The 24,388-nt window shown below is 35.3% G+C and overlaps 1 protein-coding gene across 1 annotated transcript in view; it reads left to right on the plus strand.

Annotated features, from left to right (window-relative positions):
* The window catches only part of LOC129216790 (patj homolog), a 692,348-nt gene that overhangs the window by 495,449 nt on the left and 172,511 nt on the right, over positions 1-24,388 (plus strand). Inside the window, exons 10-11 of the mRNA XM_054851005.1 lie at positions 8,290-8,381; positions 23,353-23,488. Coding sequence (XP_054706980.1) covers positions 8,290-8,381; positions 23,353-23,488 — 228 coding nt within the window. The remainder of the gene's footprint in view (positions 1-8,289; positions 8,382-23,352; positions 23,489-24,388) is intronic.

A 24,388-nucleotide genomic window follows, 5' to 3' on the forward strand; every position in this document is an offset into this window, starting at 1 on the left:
TAAAATTTGAAAATTCACAAAAAAAAAAGTTTGGGAATAGTGTTTTGCTTTTTTTTTTTTCTTGTTTGCTTTTCATTTATTTTTATAATTACCCTTTTGTATTTTTCTCATTACGTACTAATATTCCCTACACTCTGTTCAGCAAAAAGATTGACCGAACGTAAATAAATATGTTGCCAGAAGACTTGCCACTTTTGGAGGTAAGAAACCGATTTTCGCCTTCGGATTAGCGCTGATTTGGTATTGGTTATGCCAAGCACGTGATGTATTTTCTTATTTACATCAAATTACATTTTCCAGAAACGCAGTACAGTGTACTCTACCAAAACGGCATTGTGATTATTGAGCAATAACGATTGCTTATTGTTTTCATTTGACTGTTTTTGGCGTGCTATCATTTTATTTTCCCACCGCCACCCTCCGCACCATCACCGTCGACCGGCTCCTCACGATGCTGCTCCTATAGTGAAAGCAGTCTCCAGGTTGCATCCATGTCCTTCACACACGCGCATACATACACAGCTACACACACGCGCATACATACACAACTACACACACGCGCATACATACACAACTACACACACGCGCATACATACACAACTACACACACGCGCATACATACACAACTACACACACGCGCATACATACACAACTACACACACGCGCATACATACACAACTACACACACGCGCATACATACACAACTACACGCACACACAAACACATACTCACACGCATGCATACAGACACCTACACATAAACACAACTACCCACACATTCATGCCCGCACACACATCCCCTTCCCCCCCACACACACATTCATACACACAACTACCCACACACTTATGCCAGCACACAGACACAAACACACGAGCCTACATACACATACACATACCCTCTACACACAAACGCACAAACACACACGCCTACATACACACACTCATGATTGCGAAAAATATAATTTGAACTCAAGATGTCAAAATTCAAATTAATTTTTTTTTTTTTTTTCAGTTTAATTATTTATTTACAGCGGCCATTCAAGTATTAGAGAGACAAACTGATCTGGAGAAAAACTTAATTTTTTCTGCAAGATAAAGCTTTCAATACTTTTCAAGATAATCCCTATCAACATATATGCTTGTAACCCAATGGTTACTAGCTATTTTATACCGGCTGCAAAGAAGCTCTTTGTCTTGGTGTCGCAGTCAATTTCCTACAAATTTATCAACATTCACGCTATCCCGGAACTTTTCCCCCCTTAATGCGTCCTTCAGAGGATCGTTCTATTTGAAACCAGAGGTTACAAAATCGGAGCTATAAAGGAGATGAGGCAGTACCTCCCAGCTCATTTTATCAATAGTTTCACTGGCTAATTTAGCAACGTGAGGACGTGCGTTGTCTTGAAGGAGAATCACACCTCTCCTCTTAGATCCAACACGTTTCTCTCTCATAGCTGGCTTCACCTTCTACTGTACCTTCACCTTCTACTTCATATCTGAGTAGTATTGGCTGCTAATTGTATGCTACAATTTAAGTGAGGAAGTTGAAACTTCAATATGCCGGCTATAACTGCTCTTGAGACGTTGATACTCGACCAATTTTAAACTGTTCTATCCACTTGTAAAAATTCCATGAGTCATACAACTTTCACCGTGTACACTAGTCATTCTAGAGTATGCATTAGCTGGTTTTGCACCCTCAGCACTCAAAAAAAAAGAAAAAAGAAAAATTACAGAATGTTGTTCATCCAATGTGGAATTTTCAAGAAGACCCAACATCTTTTTACTCAATTTTGAGGTTATAAACAGAGCAATGTTGTTCAATCAGCTGATTAAAACGCAAATGTATCATACTTGTTTTTTTTAACAGTTTTTCCCCCCACACCAATATTTCTCTTTAATTATTAAATGACCCTCGTATTATCACTGCGTATATTTTGTTATTATTATTATTATGTTTTAATGTTCGCTGCCTTCATGTGTAGAAAACTAAAAAACATCTAGTTTTCGGAAAATCTTTTAAAAATGTGTCTGTAACTATCACAGCCAATTCGTTTCTTACACATTAGCGCCGTTCACATGACGCTTTTCGACCCAGGAAAAACCCTGCTTTCGACCGCAAGCCGGTTATTTGCTGGGGAAATGCTGGAATTTTTTTCCTCCTGCTTGGGGGTAGGAGAAAAGCCGGGTTGTTACCCAGAATGCACTGCGCCAACTGTGACGGTTTACTTTCTCCATTCAGGATTTGCGCAAAGGATGCTGGGTAAATCCGCTCTCTGGGATAAACCAGCTTTTCACATGTGAATGAGGAATTTTTCGATCCGGGTTTTTGCAGAGCCGGAGCGAGAAAATGCGAGGTAGAAAAACGTCATGTGAACGGCCCTATTGTTCTTCACAAAATCTGCCAGCGGCGGGAAAGGAGTTTAAAAACCTTATGCTTTGGAATAGAGGTTTTATTTGAATTCTTCCCTGCTTTTTATGCGTGAATCAACTGTCGACTTCATGGATAAGTTGAATGTAAAACCTATTTTGAAAATGTTTCACGTCGATTGGGTCAGTGATTCAATTTACTGGATACGCTGTTATTGCTAACCGACAGTGTTTTAACTTGGTTTTTACCGTGAAGTAAGTCTATCTGTAAGGAAGCGACATTTACAGAAAATATATTTGGAACTCGTTATCGTTCCACGACGAAGGTGGGAATCTTCACTACCGTACAATATTTAAATTTCTCGTGCATCAGCATAAAAACTGGCAGTTAGATAAATTTTTGTGGTTTTATTTTGTCGTTTAAAATAATTTTTAAGAACAGAAAATAATATCTAATGACGTTATTAATTGTTTATGTTTATTATTCTTATTTTCCAAAAAAGGAAAACATTTCTTGGGAGAAAATTCAAAATGTAGAATTTATGTATAAGAACTTTTTTTTGATAAAAGATCTATTGTCCATGAACGAACGGATCTAAAAGGTACCCTTAAAATGAACGGTGAAATACGATCTTTCTAAAACAAACGGAAGCTCTTTTGAACTATGCTATTTATTTTAAAATTTTTTCTCTGTATCTCTGTCGTTTAATTTTGTTACCTTTTTTTTGGGGGGGGGGGACTATGACACATTGCTATTCATCCTCACTTGACGGCTTTTGAGGTTACTTCGATTTTTCAGATTACTATGAGACGAGAATACGCCTAGCTCGTTGTTTTTAACATTTATTTGGAGAACCTAATTTTCTCGGAGTAGATTTTATTTTATTTTATGTATTTACTTTTTTATTTATTTATTTATTTGTAAAATCACGTTTTTTCAGGAAAAACACCTATGTTGATGTGTTTAAATAGCAAAACGTCATATAAGTACAAGATTTCCAGCTTACTAATTCCCGTCATTTGAGACTGATAAGAAATAAACATACCATAACGGTATAAGCTGTAAATATAATCTTTGCGATAAGTGTGCAAATTGGTCATAATAACTATATCATATATACCTTTTTTTTATTATTATTTTTTATTTATTTATTTATTTATTGATATGCTTTGTATTATCAAATCTAGAAAATCACCAGTCTCAATGTCATAATTTCTTCTTCATTTTATTCTATTCCATTTGTAGAAGCACGAGACCCTACGAGTAGGGTCCTATCGCAACTCGTCATTGCCAAAAACTTAATTTGAATTGAAAACGTCAAAATTTATATGAATTCTGGGGGTTGAAGGCCAGATGTCTTTTTGTTTTTATTTCTTTTGATATTACTTTCAATCGTTTTTATTTTAAGCTTCACCTGCTTTCACTTTAGATGTGATGTTTCTATATTTAGAATTTATGCGCTATTAGTTATTATTTAACGCTGAAAATGTTTTTAGGACGGTAATAAGGTTTTTTTTTTTTTTTTTTTTTTTTTTTTTTTTTTTTTTTTTTTTTTTTTTTTTTTTTCAAATCTGATCATTTTTGTAAATTTTCTGACTTCACTCAATTTTTCTTATTATTAAAATTATTTCTTATTACGTAAAATTTAATTATTTAACTTTACCATGCTGGGAAATTGGAGTGTAATGTAGTGATCGAAAAATGAACTTTCCTCTGAATAACGAATCATTGAAAAGAACGCAATTTCCTATCTGTTTATTCATATTTTTATTGTTTATTCTTTATTTTGGAAAATAATGCTACTAACGACTACAAATTAAAAAAAAAATTCATTTTAAAGCTTTACATAGACTTTTTGGGTCAAAAATTTTCCGTAATCCAAGATTTTTTACTTTTAAGTTTATAATTTATCTGGAGTTCAGGTAATTGTAAAAAATATTCAAGTTATGCATTCAAAATTAGGATAATTGCTTATTTCAAATTATAAGCTTTACTAAATGTAGTACAGTGTTCTTAATTATTCTTCACCTTTATTTTAATGAAGTAAAACTAAATTGAATTGTGATTAAAACACACGTTAAAAAAAAAGTCTATAATTTTGACCACAAGTGAAAAAATGTTGTGTGTGTGTGTAAAATATAGTTCTTTAACTTGGTATTAAAAAAAGTGTCAAATGTTTTTTGAAAATTCGTGATTTGTATCAGTGGAATTTATATTTTTGCATTAAAAGTTTTCTCACGTTTCAGAGATGCCTCAAAGTAACAATAGTATCCTCTTACCCCAATTTACGGACTGCTAACAAAACTGCAGGGTGATCCTGTAGCTTTCCGGAAAGGGCGGCAGAGGTCGCTCGAAAACGTGGTCGAGATACGCTTTTCCTGTGTGCGTCGGATTTATTTATGAGTCCCATAACTTTCCGCGTCGTACCTAAAGATAAAGCGCTTTTGGACGCAGAGGGGGGAGGGAGAGCTTGTGTTTATGTCGGATACAGAAACAGGGTTTCGGCGGGTGGGGAAAGCGGAGAATAGATACTCCTCTCTTGGGTTCATTTTGTAGAATTTTTTTTTTTATTTTGGGCTTTTTTCGTGCCCAACGTGATTTTATAAATCTCTACTTAGTATAAAATGAAGTGTCCAAAAAACGTCTGTTTGTTTGAACTCGCAAAACTCGAGAACTACCTGGCCGATTTCGCTGAAATTTTCACAATTTGTTCCAAGTCCTGAGAAGGTTGGCAGACCAGTTCGAAAAAAATTCGATGAATAATTCTTTTTTTATTCCAATTTAGGCCCAATTTTCACATAAATTACCCAATATGGGGATTAAAAAATTACTCGCAATTAGTAATATTACATATCGTTCGAAAGGGTAGAATTTTCCGCTTTCTACGCAATTTGTTCCAACGCTCTAACTTAATTGCGGCGGGAGTTATTTACGTTTTTAGCTCGAATTTGTTTAGGCTTAGCTGAAATTTAGGCAATACTTTCTTCATTAAATCCATCAATAAAAAGTGAAGGAATTGTCCTACAGTTTTCGTTTTGACACCATTGAAAAGAGCTACCTTTTTTACTTCAGCTCTAACTCGACCTATGGTCGGAAGTTTAATTCTCTACCTCCATTAGAAAAAAAGTTACAAGCGAATTAAATGAAGTTCAAAAATCTGTTCTCTATTCAAGTTTTTAACCATTTTATTTTGCGTTTCCACGGTAACATTTTTTGAATCCATTGTTTCTATCTTTCTCATTTTCAACTCTGAAACTTATTTTATTTTGTGTTTCCATAGTTACGCTTTTTAAATCCATCTTTCTCATTTTATTTTAATTTCTTAAAAGTATTTTAATATCAGTCGTCATTGTTTGGAGTTGAAATTTTGCATGATAATTTTTTTTTTCTTTTATTTATGCCTGATTGTTGAATATACGTCACTTGACACAATTTTTGTTTTCAAAATAGACCGGGCAAAGCCGGGCAACGCAGCTAGTAACATTTAAAAGCGAGTCATTATGTTTCGTGTGGACGCTGGAATGAAGATGACGAAACAATACCGCTATACCTCTACTGTAGATGTTCAGATTTTGAAATTCCTCATAAGTCCGTTTAATACTCTGGGGACGGGGGAGAACAATGTCTCTATCAAATATTGTAATAACTAAGCTGAACAAATGTTTCATAGCTGCCAACACTTCTGATTCGTTTAGGAGACTCCCGAATTTGGATGTCGTATCCCAATGATCTAATCCCAATGATATTGTAACGGATCCGATGCGACTTCCAACTTTCTTGAAAGGACGACACAGTTCTTGATAAAAAACACAGGAGCTTTATTTACACTATGTACAGAAGAAATCAGTAACAACTGCTAAATTAATCATCAGCAATAAAGGAAATATCACACCACACCGTAAACTCAACGGTTACACACGTATTTACTTCCAAATACGAAAAACAACACTGCGAAATGCCTCGCAATAAACAGAGCAAATACGCTCTCAGTTCGAATTCTCAATCGAAACTAACTTTTTATCACGCGGGATGCTTTTATAAACATCGAAAGAAATCTCTCAAATATTCCACAACATTCCAAACGCTACTTGAAAATAGTAGACCGTTATCAAATTTTATCAATGAACAAAAAAAGAAATAGGGGGAAGGTATACTTTAGCCGAATGTATAGGGGTTGTATATTCATTACGGGAAACTATTTACAGGTTACGTTACTAGAATAATTACTATTTACAGAATTTGTAACAATATACACATCACCCGAACTTTTATAGAAACCCGAAAGTTGCCTTTAAAAAGGGTAATGATTATAATTTGGGGGAGAAGGGGATCCTCTTCACCAAAACGATAAAATTGACTGCAAACCGGGGAAAACGTAAAATATTCAGAAGCGTTAAAAGTATAGACCCGAACCTAATAATGCATCATTACGGCGATGTTTTAAAGCAGTGGTTCCCGAAGTGGTCCACATAGATCCCCCAGGGGTCCGCTGCAGTCTGCGAGGAGTTCATGCAAAAAAAAGAGAAAGTTGAGGGTCCATGAGATTCAAATAGAGGTCTACGATCTAGGACCCTATTTGAGCAAATTTTCTCTGAAATTTAGACATTTTTTAACTCTAAAAATGCCATTGTGCCCCAAACACAGTTTTTACTCCTTTGTACTTACATATTACTAATTTTACGAAATAATAATAGTACAGGATTATCCGAGATAGAAAAACTCTCCGCCAAGATAAGCCAAAAAAATTATTTTAAAGTTGTGGAAAACAAAACCCTTTTTTATCTCTATCTTTGGTGCAGGAAAAAAAACTTCTGCATTTAGTATCCATTGGCGCCATCGTATGCATGCATGACAAGGTTTTTTTTACTCCTTTTGGTACTGTTTTAGTGTTTTGGGATGCAAAAGATCACGATTTCAAAGGAAATTTACTTAAATGAGCAATCATTTAACTGATTTGTTCACTGAATTTAATGAGGACAATTTACATTTACAAGGGCACAATCTAAATTAAATTAAAACCAAGTCAGTTATTGCCATTTTGCAAAAATTTTCTGTTGCTGCACCAATTTCACCCCTCCCATTAAACAGATTATTCCCCCCCCCCCTTGTTAAAAAAAATTTTTTTTGTAAGAATGTTCCTTGATTCTCGTTTTGTACCCTCGTTATAATAAAAAGTATGGATAAAAATGTTAAGCTTTTCTCCTTTATTTTAAATTTTAATTTTCTAGTCTGCAGTAAACCCGGTCAAACTGAGCAGTTTATGATTGTTTAAAAATGCAACTTTAAAAGAGCCCTCTCACTGTTGGTTAAATTTCTTGTTCATACTTACATATTTCTATGTCTTTTGCAAACATCTTTTTGTTTTAGAGCGCCTAGGGTAACATTTAACCATCTGATTTGCTGTTCTGGAAGGCAGGCGAACTTGGCGAGAGGTCCACGGATCTAAAAAAGTTTGGGAACCTCCGTTTTAAAGAAAGGGGGTTGCCTTGTCGTATATACTCCCAAATAAGTACTTTCAGTGTGAAAAATTGAAATCCCCACGCACCGATTATCCCCCTACTTGAAGGGGGAAATTCGGGAGCGTTTCAGAAAGAGCAAAAAATAAAATAAAATGATCATGTTTATGATCAAAAATGCAATTTATACTCTTGTACGAAAAGGTTTCGTTTTTGCAATTGCGTTTTCTGTGAAGAATTTGCTTTTGCAATTACATTCGTTCTTTATTAGTGGGTTTTTTTTTTTTTTTTTAATGAGCTATTTTTCGCGTAATCAATCGTACGAAAAAGTTTCAAATCTGCAGTTTTCTACATTTGTATACACACCTTTGGAGAAAAAGTATCTAAACAATGTTACCCCAAGAGAGTGAAATGTAGTTAAAGGAATGAAATAGATATTAATTCCTTTTTCTCTTTGTTTCAGAAGAAATCTCTGGAATTTTCGTCAAAAGCATCGCTAAAGGAAGTGCAGCTGATATGTGTGGACAAATACGAGTCAACGATCAAATAATCGAGGTGTGATATGCTTTTGTATTAAAAAATTGAATTTTATTCATGACCGTACAATCTTTATCATTAATTTTACTCAGAATAGAATTACGACGTTGTACTTTCAGTTTAAACTTTCCTTGTCCCCCCGTTTCTGTTTGTTTTTTATCCTCATTAAAAAAACAATTAAATGCGCTGTTAAAGGGGGGTACAAAAAAGTAACGCATATGCATTTGTTTATTCAGTTAAAGTACATAATAATTTAAAAAGATTTTTCCGAGTAAATACATTTCGGCAACTTGTCAATATTTTTACTTCCTTTTACAAAAAATGAAGTATTGTATTCGCGAAAAAATTTTCACCCAAAAATCGACTTTAATTTCCATTTTGCTCACCCCCGAATGAATGATTACTGTCTAACCATGGATTGTATGGAAAGGCAAACATCCGGTTTACACGCGGAAATGGAAGCGTCTATTAGTTTTCAGGTATGTCAGATTTTGCAGATGTATGTTAGCCTCCAAATTAAGCACAGTCTCATCCAAATGAGCGGAATTCGCAACTCCAACAAACTATAGGGGGCGCTGCAGCCACTGTCTAATGGCCGATGAAAAAACTAAAACAAACGCACGCTGTAACATATAAATTGCTTCTAAACTTAGGAAATGATAGACATTTTTGTTCACATGCATGATTTTTTGTTCTTTATTCATTTGAAAAGATTTTTCAAAGTCTTTTGGTTATTCTGACCCATGTAGAAAGAGATTAGAAATCAAAAAGTATTACGAAAGTAAAAAATTATGCAGAACCAGTAAGTTGTTCTGAAGCAGCCATTTTCACGATGTTGAATTCGGAATTCATAAATTTTTGGTTCGCTTCGAACGGCATTTTCATTTCGTTTTTTCTATACATTAGTGCATATTAAGTTCAGTTTCGTGACATTTCCGGCATTTGTTGACATTTTTGTCACATAGTGCACATACGTGACAGACTGTCAAGAGTAACGTTTAACACTAGATAATTTATTTCTATGACTATATGATTGGATATCAAAAGAAATCATCATGCATTTAATTCATTCGTCATGGAAATGATTTAACTGATATACGAAATCTTGTCAAGATACATTATTCTTTCACACAATTTTAAAACCATAACCCTATAAACATATTTTTGGCGAACTTTTATTTTTTATTGTTCAAATTCTTAACGTTCTTTCTGGATTTTTCAATCTGTTCTGCGATAAATATTTTCAAGAAAATTTATTTGCATACTGTCTATTTCAGTAGGATTTTCATCGAATTGAAAAACTGATATTTATTCAAATTCACTCAGAACAAGATAAATAAAATGTGTACTCACAGTTTATATCAGATATTTTTGATGTTACGTGTTGCGGATGACGATTCCAAATGATGAATTATGCAAATAAAAAAAAATACACATAACAAACTATTTGTTTTGCCCAAAATGAACACATGGAACGCAATGTTTTAGTTTTGTCGGCAGTTTTGTAAATCTCCGCAAGGTAGCGTATTCGAGCGCTGGAGTTGCGAATACGCGCATAAAATTTTTATTTTTCCCCTCATTCAGATGGAGTCGCCTTAACTGGATGTTTGCCAATTCCATACAATCCGTGTTCAAACAGTAGGTTTTTTTTTCGACTCGACAACACGTGGATAAGTGCCTAAGAACGTATAGACACGCGAAATATCCATTTTGACGATTCCCGAGTTAGTTACAACGAGTTTTCTCGTGACGTCTGAATGTACGTATGTATGTGCGTAAGTGTGTCGCATAACTCAAGAACGCTATGTCCTAGAAAGTTGAAATTTGGTACGTAGACTCTTAGTGGGGTCTAGTCGTGCACCTCCTCTTTTGGTTTCATTCGGGTGTTTCTAAAGGGGTATTTTGCCCCTTTTTGGGGGGAAATCATTGTTAATTTCGATGTAAACTCAAGTGATGTTATAATTTGGCGGACACTTGGCGATATATCGCCAGTCTTTTGGTCGCCAAGTTTTATTGCCAACTTGGCGACAAATTTGGCGTGTTTTTTTTAATATATTTTTAATATAGCCACTGTTGGGGATATTTAGAGAGTAAACTATTGAATCACATTAAAATTGGCAGTAATGGGGAAATGACATTAAATTGGGGTAAAAGGAAGTCATGTGATGCTCACATCAGCTCGTTTTATTTTGGATTTAAATTATTTTTTAACTTAAATCCTAGAAATCCTCTTAAAAATTGTAAATCCGACTAGTTCTGCCCCCCCCCCCCCTCTTTTTTTTGCCAGTTTAACAAATACAAATACAAAAGTGACGACCAGCAACAGGCTCTGGGCCCAGCTAGACTGGTCCTAGTCAATTTACAATCCCCAGTGAAGATCAATGGCCCCCTTAAAATTATCTACTCCCTTGCTCATTACCACCTCTTCCGGTAAGCTGTTCCAAGGTTCCACTACCCTGCTAAAATAATAATTTTTCCTAACATCCATGTTAGCCTGAGATTTAAATAGCTTAAAACAATGACCCCTTGTCCTGTTTTCAGTGCTAAACTTCAGCCCCGTAACATCTTTCCTTTTAATAAATTTAAACAACTGAATCATGTCCCCTCGGTCTCTTCTTTGCTCAAGACTGTACATTTTTAGCCTTCTAAGCCTGGAATCATAATCTAGGTGGGAAAGTCCATTTATTAGCCTTGTAGCTCGCCTTTGAACCCTTTCCAATACATTAATGTCTTTCTTAAGATAAGGAGACCAAAACTGAACAGCATACTCCAAATTAGGTCTTACCAAACTTCTATATAAGGGCAGGAGAACTTCTTTAGATTTGTTTGAAATAGATCTATTGACAAACCCAAGCATCTTATTGGCTTTGTTACTAGCAATGCTGCACTGTTGGATAAACTTTAAATCCTGACTTATTAAGTCCCCAGATCAGTAACTTTGTCTGCCTGACTAATGACTGAACCTTTCAAATAATAACTTGTACACTTATTTCCATGCCCTAAATGTAGTACTTGACATTTCCCAACATTAACAGCCATACCCCGTTTATCAGCTCACTCCGTAATATAATCTAGATCCTCTTGCAGCTGATTTGCATGTTCTTCATTTTCTACAGTCCCCATAACTTTGACATCATCAGCAAAACAATTCATGTTCCCAGAAATATTTTTGTGAATATCGTTCATAAAGACAATGAACAAAACAGGCCGTAAGACTGATCCTTGAGAAACTCCGCTTAAAACCTCACTCCAATTAGAATAATTTTCCCGAACAACTTCCCTTTGTTTCCTTCCAGTCAGCCAGTTTTTTACCCAAATGAAAGTTTTTCCTCCTATTCCTATATCAGCTAATTTGCTAAGTAGAGCAACATGCGGTACCTTATCGAAAGCTTTTTGAAAATCAATGTAAACAACATCTACAGGCTTCTTATTGCCCAAAGCCATGGTAACTTTGTCATAGAAATGTAATAAATTAGTTGCACAAGATTTACCTTTCCTGAAACCGTACTGAAAACTAGTCAATAGATTATTAGTCTCTAGAAAATTTACTGTCTTAATTTTCATGAATGTTTCAAAAATTTTGCAAACCACCGAAGTTAGACTCACAGGTATATAATTTCCTGCACTCCCTTTAGACCCTTTCTTGAAGAGCGGTGTAAAGTTAGCCAGCTTCTAGTCTTCTGGCACTGTCCCCGAGTTATAAAAAGCGTTGAAAATATTTACGATTACATCTAATTCCTCCGCACATTCAACTAAAATTTTTGGATAAATATTATCTGGTCCCGGAGCCTTAGTCTCTTTAATTTTTACTTTCTTCTATATCTAATATATAGAAGAAAGTATTGGATTCGTGCAAATTTTCGAATTTCGAATTTTGACGGATTCGAACGTTTTGAGGTGTGCTTCCATTTCGACCATTTTTGGAAAATGTCTGTCTGTCTGTGTGTGTGTGTGTGTGTATGTGTGTGTGTATGTGTGTGTGTATGTATGTATGTGTGTGTGTGTATGTATGTGTGTCACGTCTGTGTGTGACCAGTTTTTTGTGGCCGCTCTACAACAAAAACAACCGCATGAAATCGAACGAAATTTAGTACACATATGTGCCCCTATGTGAACTTGTGCCCATTAGTTTTTGGCGCGAATTCCTCCAAGGGGGGTGGAGCAATGGGACGTTTTTCGAGTTACGCGTGCTTGCTATTCCTCAGGAAGTAACTGGCGGAATCAAACAAAATTTGGTCCATATGTTGGTATTAACAGGAACAGGTGCTGATTCAATTTTGGTGTCAATAACTCAAACGGGGTTGAGCTATAGAACGTTTTTTGTCGTCAATTGTGACTGCTGTATCTCAAGAAATAATGAACGGAATGAAAGAAAAATTTATCGGCAAGTAGCCCTTAGTGGGTATAAGAACTGATTTTATTTTTGTGTCAACAGCTAAAAAGGGGGTAGCGCAATCACCCGTTCTTTTTTTCCATTTTGAGTGCCCTATCTCAAGAAGTAATGCTACGTTCTGGTTTAAATTTGGAATATATGTGAGTCCATTTGTAAACAGGCTTTGGTTCAATTTTGACGCCAATCGCTCCAAGAGGTATTGATTTTTTTTTTTTTTTTTTTTTTTTTTTGCGAATAAAAATATTTTTATTAATGCAACAATAAGAAAGATAAATCGTAATAGATCGTCGTCTGCGTATTTCTCGTGATTTTAATTGAATGGAAATAATAGGAAATATTATCTCAATGATTTAAAATTTTTAACTGTTGCCATCTTATGTTTGTTAACAAATAAAATATTTGTAATTAATTCAAGCAAGGCTTTTAAAATAACTTTCAATTTTCGCTCTTTGCTTTGCTTTTGCAAGAATTCAGACATTGGGATGGTCGTCAAGTTTTTGCATGTGTAATTTTGTTTTTGTTGGGAATATTGCTTCCTCGTCAAGCATGGGGAGGGATCAGAAAAAAAAAGAAAAATATAGAAGAAAGTTTCGTGATGGCCACAACATACTAGTTTTCAAATGAAGTAAAACGTCATCCCTGGAAAATACAAAGTCCTCAAGCTGTACTATAGCTTGTGTCTTGTTGGTGTCAACTATTGAGATACAGTTATCGTTAAAAACACTCGAAAAAAGTTATTAAGAACAGTAGCAATATTACCATCGTCCTGTATTAAAATTCCATGCTCATCAACCAGTGGCCCAATATGACTATTTCGAACTTTCCCCGAATTAGCGTGTGCAAAAAACCTTTTCGTCCTTATTTTTCATTTTGTCCCTAGAATTTATCCTATTTTTCTAATATGCAAGGTAGAAAGAACGTTTGAAACCTTTAAATGTGTACACACCAAAGATATTGTGTGCCATTACCATTTCCTACCAAACTTTCTTTCTTTTTTATTTCTTAAAATTTATAAAGAGATTTTTTTGTAAACTGAAGAACTGTGGGGAAAGTTTATTGATGCGAGCATAACTAATGAAATAAAAAAGTGAGCAGACGCTTCTGTTTTAAAAACTAGAGTGGTGCTAGTGTAAATTTGTTTTTAAAAAATGAGGTGGAGGTCGTCCCCTGCGTCCCCCATCGGCTATGCCACTGCTGAAGAGCCAACAATATTGCCTTCTACTCAAAATGTTTCCCCAACCTTTGAACTTTAAAAGAACTTTAACTTCCTTAATGTAGGTGTCACAAGTTCTTGGTAGTTGACTGAAATTGTACAATATGTACTAATTTCAAAGCTCTATTTACAATTGTAAGTGTATCAATAACTGGGTTTTAAGTCTTGTTTGAAAATCGGACAAATTCGATTGAAATGAAAAAGTAAAACTGACGTTCATAAAGAATATCCGATTTTTTGTAATTGAAAAAAGTATCCTGATTTTTTTACACTTTGATTTTTAGCGACAGTATACCTCATGCCAAAAGAAATTTCATTATTATACAGTTCCTTTAGTTCTTCGGATCATCTCTATATCTTTGTTTATTATCTGTCAAATTGCCTAGCCTCTGTAAATGAGAAAGGTTTCTTTTCGCTCTTCAAAGCAATTATCTATACTTTTCTCCTTTCCACTTTCTCGGTATAACGCAGAGGGCTCCTATAAAAGTCATAAAGCTAGAATAATCTCCCATAAAAGGAGTTCTGTAAAAGTTGTTTCTCTTCCTGAGCAGTACTATTGCAAGAAAAACAACCAGTCTTCTTTACACTCAGTATCATTACCAATGGGATGTGTGTTAAATATTTAACTTTGAAAATGAATTTCTACTCTAGAAATTAGTGTAGCTCTAACTGTAAGTTGTAGTTTAAGATTATAAATGTCATTAGCAATATTATGGCTTATACTGCATAGCAATTATTTCAGTACAAGGCAATGTATTTCTGAAGATTTTTTGCATGTGTTAACTTTTTTTTACTAAATTTAGTTAAAATTCTTTTAATTTATGTAGTATTTCCAACTTTTTTAACATCTAATTTTGTTATTTAAAATGAAAAAGAAAATCATGTTTTCGAGGGGGAAAAAAAGAGTTCTAATAACGATGTTTTTATTATTGAAACTCATATTTATATGCATTATAAAAGTGAAAGGTTAGGTTTATGTATTATTTTGTTATTGATATTTCATTAAATATTTGCATCAGAAAATATTATCAGAAATAAATTTACTAAAATTTTAATTAAAATAAACCGCTTTTACTAGGACATTTTTCAGTATAAAATTGGTTGTTACCTGTATATACTAATTCAAGTAGGGCGAAATATTTCATTTTTTGGTTACCTTTATTAGCAAGAAAATTGAAGAGAGAGAATTGATATTCTCTCATTTAATTGCATCTTTAAAAAATTCAAGTGACTCTTTTTTTTATGGCTATCTTTTTTCTTATTCTTTTAAATGAGAAAGTGTTTGTTAATCCTTTAGACATTCTTTTCTGATTGCTTATCAAAAAGCGTGTATACCTTATAAAGGGTGGATCCATAAATTTTTCAACAGTTGATGCTTATTACACACCTATTCTTATTGTCTGATTTATGCGTACATAATGCTGTTCCCATAGCATTTGTGTTGAATAAATTGAAAGATGTAGCCAAGGGGAGGGCGAGAGAAGAACAATAAACCTATTACCTTCCTTTTATATCACCAAGGGTATTCTAACATCGAGTTTGTTTATAATTTTCAACTTCAAAAAATTCTTGGGGAATGTTCTGAAGTCCTTTCCCATTAGTTCAGAAAACGCCACTAGAGGGCGCCTGTGATGCAGGGAGTGTTTTTTGCTGCTAATTTGATAAGTGTTTTTTTACTATAATTTTTCATTATTACTGTCTAGTTTTAGGTTTTTTTACTTCACTTTATCATGTAATTTAGTTTTATTGTGTTTTGGGTGCTCATTTTTGCTGTTATTGTATTCTTGAAGTGTTTTTGCATTTTTTGGAGCTAAGCCTAACATGTGGTGATCTCCTGGTTTTTGATCTTGTGTGCTTTATTGGGTGTAGCAACTCTGTTTATTTACTGCTGTTTTTAGTATTTATTCTGTGTTTTTTTGCATTTTTATCTTACTGTTTTGCCTTTTGGAACATATTCACTGAGTAGAAATGGGTGTTATATGCATTATGAAAGAGGTAAAGAGTGGGAAGGGGGACAGGTGGATCTCTTGTGATTTATGTCATATGTTCTGCCTGTATAAGGGGGAAAATGAGTCTGTTTTTGAAGAGGATTATATTTGCACTAAATGTGCTGAACTCTCAGACTTAAGACTTAAGATGCTAGTTTTGGAAGCCCAGTTAGCATTAGGGTGTAAGCCAGTTGTAGAGGGTATAAATGTTCCAGAGATTCAGGGGGAAGTTTCAAATGAGGAGTTAGATTGGGAAACTAAGGGTGTAATTTTGGGGGACTCTATGGTAAGGGAGGTGGGTAACACAGTTGGGAGAGTAAAGCGTAAGGTGGCTAGGTGTTGTTTACCAGGGGCTCGGGTAAAAGACATTAATATGGTTGCTGAAAAGAAGGGAGTATTGAATAAGGAGGACATGGTTACTTTGTGGGTGGGAACAAATGATGTAGGCCACAGTAAAAATGAGAAGTTTTCTAGGGAATGGGAATCCCTGTTGGATAAAGCAACCAGCTTTTCGACGAATGCCCAAGTGGTTGGTTTGCTTCCCAGGTATGGAGTGCATAGGAGCTGGCTAAATCAACGTGCGAGGTGTATGAACTTGCTACTGAAGTCAATTTGCGAAAAGCGCAGTATCAGGTTCATTGATGTATGGAGTCACTGTAAACGGGATTGGATTGCTAGGGATGGCCTGCATCTGAGCTCTACAGGGGTCAAAATGGTTAGTGGATTAATTTTAAGGGCTTCGGAGTCAAAAAACTAAGTTGGAATGGGGGGCATGGTTCAAGCACCAGGTATCGAGAGAATGAAATGTTTTTGGGTATTGCTAGAAATGGAAATAAAGTGACGAACAAGAGTAGTAATGTTAACAATTGTAATTTAGGAAATTTCAGGGTGTTAAATAAAAGCAACTTAGGCATGCTTAAAGTTTTCTATACCAATGCTCGCAGTATTAGGAACAAGATGGATGAATTGAAAAGCATAGTTATGGATGAGAAGTTGGATGTTATCGGAATTACAGAGACATGGGCTACCGAATCTGATGCAGAGTTATTACGTATTGCTGGGTATAATTTATTCAGACAGGATAGAGTAGGTAAAAGAGGTGGTGGGGTTTTATTTTATGTTAGAGACAATTTTATTTGCAATGAATTGGTCATAAATGACAAGCCTACTGATATTGATATGGTTTGGCTGGAGTTGATGAGCAGTAAGGGCATAAAGCTACGCTTTGGAAACATTTATAGGCCACCTAATTCAAACCAGGGACAAGATGAACAGATGTACCGTATTATTAGTGACATGTCTAGTAAGGGATCCGTTATCATAATGGGGGATTTCAATTTTCCGGGTATTGATTAAAATAATTTTTATCCTGGTAATGGCAAAGAAGAGGAATTTTTAAAAGTAATTGGTGACTGTTTCTTAGATCAAGTTGTAACTCAGGGAACTCGAGAGGAGGCCATTTTGGATCTAGTTTTTTGTGACATAGGTAGTTTTGTTCAGGGGTTGAGTGTAGGGGAACATATTGGAGATAGTGATCATAACAGCATTAGGTTCCGGGTTAAATTTGAAGTGTGCAAAGATGATAATTTGAGGTTTGTGCCCAATTTCAGAAATACCAATTTTGTTGCACTTAGGCAGAGCTTGAAAGAGGTTTTTTCGTCAGGGTTGGAAAATAACGACGTAGATCAGCAGTGGACGGAATTTAAGGATAAACTTGCTAAAACCGTTGGGGACTATGTTCCATTTAGGAGAAAAGGTGTTAGTACCAAAATTTGGCCCATGTGCTTCTCCAGGGAGACTAAAGTAGCTCTTAATTATAAGCAAGCCACTTTTCGTAAGTTTAAAGAAACTGGTCAGAGTGCGGAGAGGCTCCAGTATGGTAAGGCAAGGCGAAATTTTAAGTATTTGGTACGGATTCAGAAAAGGGAATTGGAGCAAAGGCTGGCAGATGACATTGATGGGAACCCTAAGAGGTTTTTTGCTTACGCTAATTCTGGGAAAGCTCGAAACAGTCAAATTGGGCCTTTGGTTGATGAGCATGGAAATTTAATCCATAACGATAGGGATATTGCAAATGTTCTAAATAACTTTTTTTCCAGTGTGTTTAACGATAACTGTATCTCAACAGTTGACACTAACAAGACACAAGCTATTATACAGCTTGAGGATTTTGTATTTTCCAGGGAGGAGGTTTTATTTCATTTGAAAAAGATTAAAGCAACTAAAGCTCCGGGACCAGATAATATTTATCCAAAAATTTTAGTTGAATGTGCAGAGGAATTAGTGGATGTTATTTTGAATATTTTCAATGCTTCTTATAACTCGGGGACGGTGCCAGAGGACTGGAAGCTGGCTAACATAACGCCACTCTTCAAGAAGGGGTCTAAAGGTATTGCTGGGAATTATAGACCTGTAAGTTTGACTTCGGTGATTTGTAAGATTTTCGAAACTTTGATCAAAATTAAGATCATGATGTTCTTAGAGACTAATAGTCTGTTGACTAGTTTGCAGTATGGTTTCAGGAAAGGTAAATCCTGTACTACTAATTTATTGCATTTCTACGACAAGGTTACCTCAGCTTTAGATAACAAAAAATGTGTGGATGTTGTTTATATTGATTTTCAAAAAGCTTTTGACAAGGTACCGCATGTTGCTCTTCTCAGCAAGTTAGCTGACATTGGAATAGGAGGAAAAACTTTACTTTGGGTTAGAAATTGGCTTACTGGTAGGAAGCAAAGAGTAGTTGTGAGAGGAAATCATTCTAATTGGAGTGATGTTTTAAGTGGGGTTCCTCAGGGATCAGTTTTAGGGCCTCTTTTGTTTATTATATTTATGAATGACATCAATGAAAATATTTCTGGAAGCATGAATTGTTTTGCTGACGATGTAAAAGTTATGGGGATTGTCGAAAAGGAAGAACAAGTAAAACAGCTGCAAGAGGATTTAGATCATATTACTAAGTGGGCAGATAAATGGGGTATGTCAGTTAATGTAGGGAAATGTCAAGTGCTACACTTAGGTCATGGAAATAAGCGTATGAGATATCGTTTACAGGGTTCAGTCTTAAATCAGGCAGAAAATGTTATGGATCTGGGTGTCTTTATAAATCAGGACTTCAAGTTTAGTCAACAGTGCAGTATTGCTAGTAACAAAGCCAACAAAATGCTTGGGTTCATCAATAGATCTATTTCAAACAAATCTAAGAAAGTTCTTCTGCCTTTATATAGGAGTTTAGTAAGACCTCATTTGGAGTATGCTGTTCAGTTTTGGTCGCCTTATCTGAAGAAAGATATTTTTGTATTGGAAAGGGTTCAAAGAAGGGTAACTAAATTAGTAAGGGGACTCTCAGATTTAGATTATGATACCAGACTTAATAGGCTTAACATGTATAGCCTGGAGCAAAGGAGAGTCAGAGGGGACATGATTCAGTTATTTAAATTTATCAAAATGAAAGATGTAAATGGATTAAATTTTTGCGGGGAAAGCAGGACAAGGGGTCATTGTTTTAAGCTATTTAAATCTCAGGCTAACTTGGAAATCAGGAAAAACTACTACTTTAGCAGGGTTGTGGGCACTTGGAATAGCTTACCGGAAGAGGCGGTAATGAGCAAGGGAGTGGATAGCTTTAAGAGGGCCATTGATCTTCATTGGGGACTAATTAATTGACTAGGACCAGCCTAGCTGGGCCCAGTGCCTGTTGCTGGTCGTCACATTTGTATTTGTATTTGTATTAATATCATCGATGATTGTAAAAATTGCGCTGTTGGGGTTTAAGTTTCACAAAATTTCCGAAGGAAATTCCTCGAACCCCATCGTTTTCCCCTTACGTTAACTACCTCAACCTCATATGTTCTACAACCGCACCTTTTGACTTCAGTTTTAAAAAATGTCCAGAGAAGGCCTCCGAATGTCTTCTGCTCCTCCTAAGATTACCGACAATCATTTAAAAACTTTCGGGCGAGAGTTCTGAACCCTCGAGGAGCGATTGCCCCTCCCTTGTATCAGTGCTTGCTCCTTATTGTTTTTTTTTACTTTATGTTTTGCTATTTATGTCGTTGATGTTTTCAGTGTAAAATTGAAGGTGATCATGCTACATTGTGAAAAATGTATTCATTTATTTCAGTAAGAAATAATCGGAAGGTGATGACCAGTAACAGACTCGGGACCATCTAGAGTGGTTCTAGCCTTTATCAATCCTAAATAAAGATCAATAGTCTTCTTAAAACTACTCACACTATATTTTATGTTGAATACTTCTAGATTCGTATTGTGTGATTTGAGGTACATCTTTATTCCCATTTCTAGTTCTAAAAAAAAGTATAAATCTATAATTTCTGGCAAACCTAACCTGGCGGCTTCATAATCTGCATAAATCTGCATAATCGACAGGACGTGATTTTGGATCTAGTTTTCTGTGATATGGAAGGTTCTGTTCAGGGGTTATGTGTAGGGGAACACATTGGAGACAGTGATCACAACAGTATTAGGTTTGGGATTCAATTTGATACGCAAAAAGTAGAGAATTTTAGGTTTGTGCCCAATTTCAGAAATACCGATTTTGTGGCACTTAGGCAGAGTTTGAAAGCAGTTTTTTTCTTCTGGATTGGACAATAGCGATGTGAATCTTCAGTGGGCAGAGTTTAAGGAAAAGCTAGCGAAAACGGTTGGGGATCATGTTTATTGATGTATGGAGTCATTGTAAACGGGATTGGATTGCTAGGGATGGCCTGCATCTGAGCTCTGCAGGGGTCAAAATGGTTAGTGGATTAATTTTAGGGAATGGGGGGCATGGTTCAAGCATCAGGTATCGAGAGAATGAAATTTTTTTGGGTATTGCTAGAAATGGAAATAAAGTGACGAACAAGAGTAGTTATGTTAACAATCGTAATTTAGGAAATTTCAGGGTGTTAAATAAAAGCAACTTAGGCATGCTTAAAGTTTTCTATACCAATGCTCGCAGTATTAGGCACAAGATGGATGAATTGAATAGCATAGTCATGGATGAGAAGTTGGATGTTATTGAAATTACAGAGACATGGGCTACCGAATCTGATGCAGAGTTATTACATATTGCTGGGTATAATTTGTTCAGACAGGATAGAGTAGGTAAAAGAGGTGGTGGGGTTTTATTTTATGTTAGAGACAATTTTATTTGCAATGAATTGGTCATAAATGATAAGCCTACTGATATTGATATGGTTTGGCTGGAGTTGATGAGCAGTAAGGGCAAAAAGCTACGCTTTGGAAACATTTATAGGCCACCTAATTCAAACCAGGGACAAGATGAACAGATGTACCGTATTATTAGTGACATGTCCAGTAAGGGATCCGTTATCATAATGGGGGATTTCAATTTTCCGGGTATTGATTGGAATAATTTTTATCCTGGTAATGGCAAAGAAGAGGAATTTTTAAAAGTAATTGGTGACTGTTTCTTAGATCAAGTTGTAACTCAGGGAACTCGAGAGGAGGCGATTTCGGATCTAGTTTTTTGTGACATAGGTAGTTTTGTTCAGGGGTTGTGTGTAGGGGAGCATATTGGAGATAGTGATCATAACAGCATTAGGTTCCAGGTTAAATTTGAAGTGTGCAAAGATGATAATTTTAGATTTGTGCCCAATTTCAGAAACACGGATTTTGTTGCACTTAGGCAGAGCTTGAAAGAGGTTTTTTCGTCAGGATTGGAAAATAGCGACGTAGATCAGCAGTGGACGGAATTTAAGGATAAACTTGCTAAAACGGTTGGGGACTATGTTCCATTTAGGAGAAAAGGTGTTAGTACCAAAATTTGGCCCATGTGGTTTACCAGGGAGACTAAAGAAGCTCTTAATTATAAGTAAGCCACTTTTCGTCAGTTTAAAGAAACTGGTCAGAGTGCGGAGAGGCTCCAGTATGGTAAGGCAAGGCGAAAGTTTAAGTATTTGGTACGGATTCAGAAAAGGGAATTGGAGCAAAGGCTGGCAGATGACATTGATGGGAACCCTAAGAGGTTTTTTGCTTACGCTAATTCTGGGAAAGCTGGAAACAGTCAAATTGGGCCTTTGGTTGATGAGTATGGAAATTTAATCCAAAACGATAGGGGTATTGCAAATGTTTTAAATAACTTTTTTTCCAGTGTGTTTAACGATAACTGTATCCCAACAGTTGACACTAACAAGACACAAGCTATTATACAGCTTGAGGATTTTGTATTTTCCAGGGAGGAGGTTTTATTTCATTTGAAAAAGATTAAAGCAACTAAAGCTCTGGGACCAGATAATATTTATCCAAAAATTTTAGTTGAATGTGCAGAGGAATTAGTGGATGTTATTTTGAATATTTTCAATGCTTCTTATAACTCGGGGACGGTGCCAGAGGATTGGAAGCTGGCTAACATAATGCCACTCTTCAAGAAGGGGTCTAAAGGTATTGCTGGGAATTATAGACCTGTAAGTTTGACTTCGGTGATTTGTAAGATTTTCGAAACTTTGATCAACTTATCCCACACTTAATTTATCAGTAGCAATTTCTTTGATTTACGTTTGGATTGTTTTCTTTGACATGGGTTTTATTTCTGTTGTACTGTTGTTTACTTCTGTTCCTCTGTAACTATATTTAGTTGCTGAGATTTGAATTATGATGTCCCACTTCTGGAGCTAAAGGGGTAAAACGTGAAACTGACTAGTTTTTTGGAAGAATTTTATTCATCTTTTTGAAATTTAGTTTTAATGCTAATTCTCTTCAATTGAATATCATTGCGGATGTTGTAATCTTGTGTGAGTATTATTTTTAAATGCATTTGCAAGTTAATGCAACAATTCACAAAATTTTGTCTCACTATCTTGAAAAACTCTAAAGTAATTCAAATTTAAATTTATCTTTAAGACATAACTAACTCGGGAAGACCGAAAGACGTACCTAAATCCTTCTTAGGCTGCCATTTTTACCGAGTTGGTACACTCTTACATTCAAACCGCTTAAGTGTTTTTTTTTTTTTTTTAATGCATTACCTTTTACTAAAAGTTGTTCAGTTGTTCTGGGTAATTTCTGAGGAGCATGGTGCCTTTGGCTCTGAAAGATGTGTAAGCAATATGAAGGTCTTTCATTGAAGAGAATTTTAGAAAAAAAAAATGAACAAAGAAACACTTATGACCTTAATATTAGAACAATTGTGAAACTAGTACAGTGAAACCTGTGTAAGTTGACTTCTTATGGTGCACTACTTTAGTGGTCAACTTAAACAGGTGGTTAACTTACAGAGGCTGATTTTTATGATGTAGGGCTAGTTCCGTTACTGGAAAAAGCGGTCAACTTAGACAGGTGGTCAACTTACAAGGGTGGTTAACTTTGCAGGTTTTACTGTATCTTAATGTTGTACCGAACAAGTTCTAAACCGTCTATTCTTTGTCACTACAGGTGGATGGTCGCCCTTTACACGGCTATACTAATCACGATGCTGTCGAAGTCCTGAGGAGCACCGGGAAGTCCGTGAAGCTACGCTTAGCGAGGTATCTCAGGGGAGCCAAGTACCAGCAACTACAACTGGCCATAGGTGAGTCATGACTGCTTCCAGTTAATATTTTACATTTGCCTGAACCCTTGGATGCTGCATTGAAGTTGAATGTGACAAGCGCGGTAGAGTGATGACTACATTTTTTCTGTAACTGATAGTTTTATTTTTAAATTGTTCCTTCAACATCGTCATGCTAACATGTCAAAGTTAAAGGAAGTATTTATTGTATTCGCAAAAGAAGTTTCAGTCAAATATCCAATTTCGTTGCCAACTTGGCGACAAATTTGGCTTTTTTTTTTTTAATTTAGTTTCTGTTGGTTATATTTAGAGAGTAAACTATTGAATCACATTAAAATTACTAATAATGGGAAGATGACATTAAATTGGAGTAAAAGGAAGTCATGTGATGCACACATCAGCTCGTTATACTCTAATTTTAAGTATAATTTTGCCTCAAATTTTGTTACCTTAGTTTGGGAGTAATTGACAACTTTTAAATTTTCATATTAATCCAAAGATGTTTTTTTTTTAATAATCCTAATAAAAAGTTTGTTTGAACTTTTTAAGTCAAAAAGAACATCATTAAATACCGTTTACAGAAGAAGAAAAAACAAGGATCAGCGACTTTTTTTTTCTCCCCACTACTGGCGGCCATTTTTGGCTTTTGCTCATGCTTATAGCTCTTTGTGTTCTTCCAAAGGGCAGAGTGTTTTTCGACTTTTGTTTTTTTCCTGCACTTTTTTTTAAATTTGTTTATTTATTTTCACTTTCTTTTAATACACTTTTGATGAACTACTGAGCTCTGTTTCTGATTTCATGTAATGTTTTGCGTATTCAGCTGTTTTAACTGATCAGTTTTTCCATCATTAGAATCATGAAATTTGCCGCCTTTAGTATATTCCAGTGCGTTTTTTATTTTTTTAAATTCGATTTTGTTTT

Source organism: Uloborus diversus, chromosome 2 (genome assembly GCF_026930045.1).
Source record: "Uloborus diversus isolate 005 chromosome 2, Udiv.v.3.1, whole genome shotgun sequence".
NCBI classification, from domain to species: Eukaryota; Metazoa; Arthropoda; class Arachnida; order Araneae; family Uloboridae; genus Uloborus; species Uloborus diversus.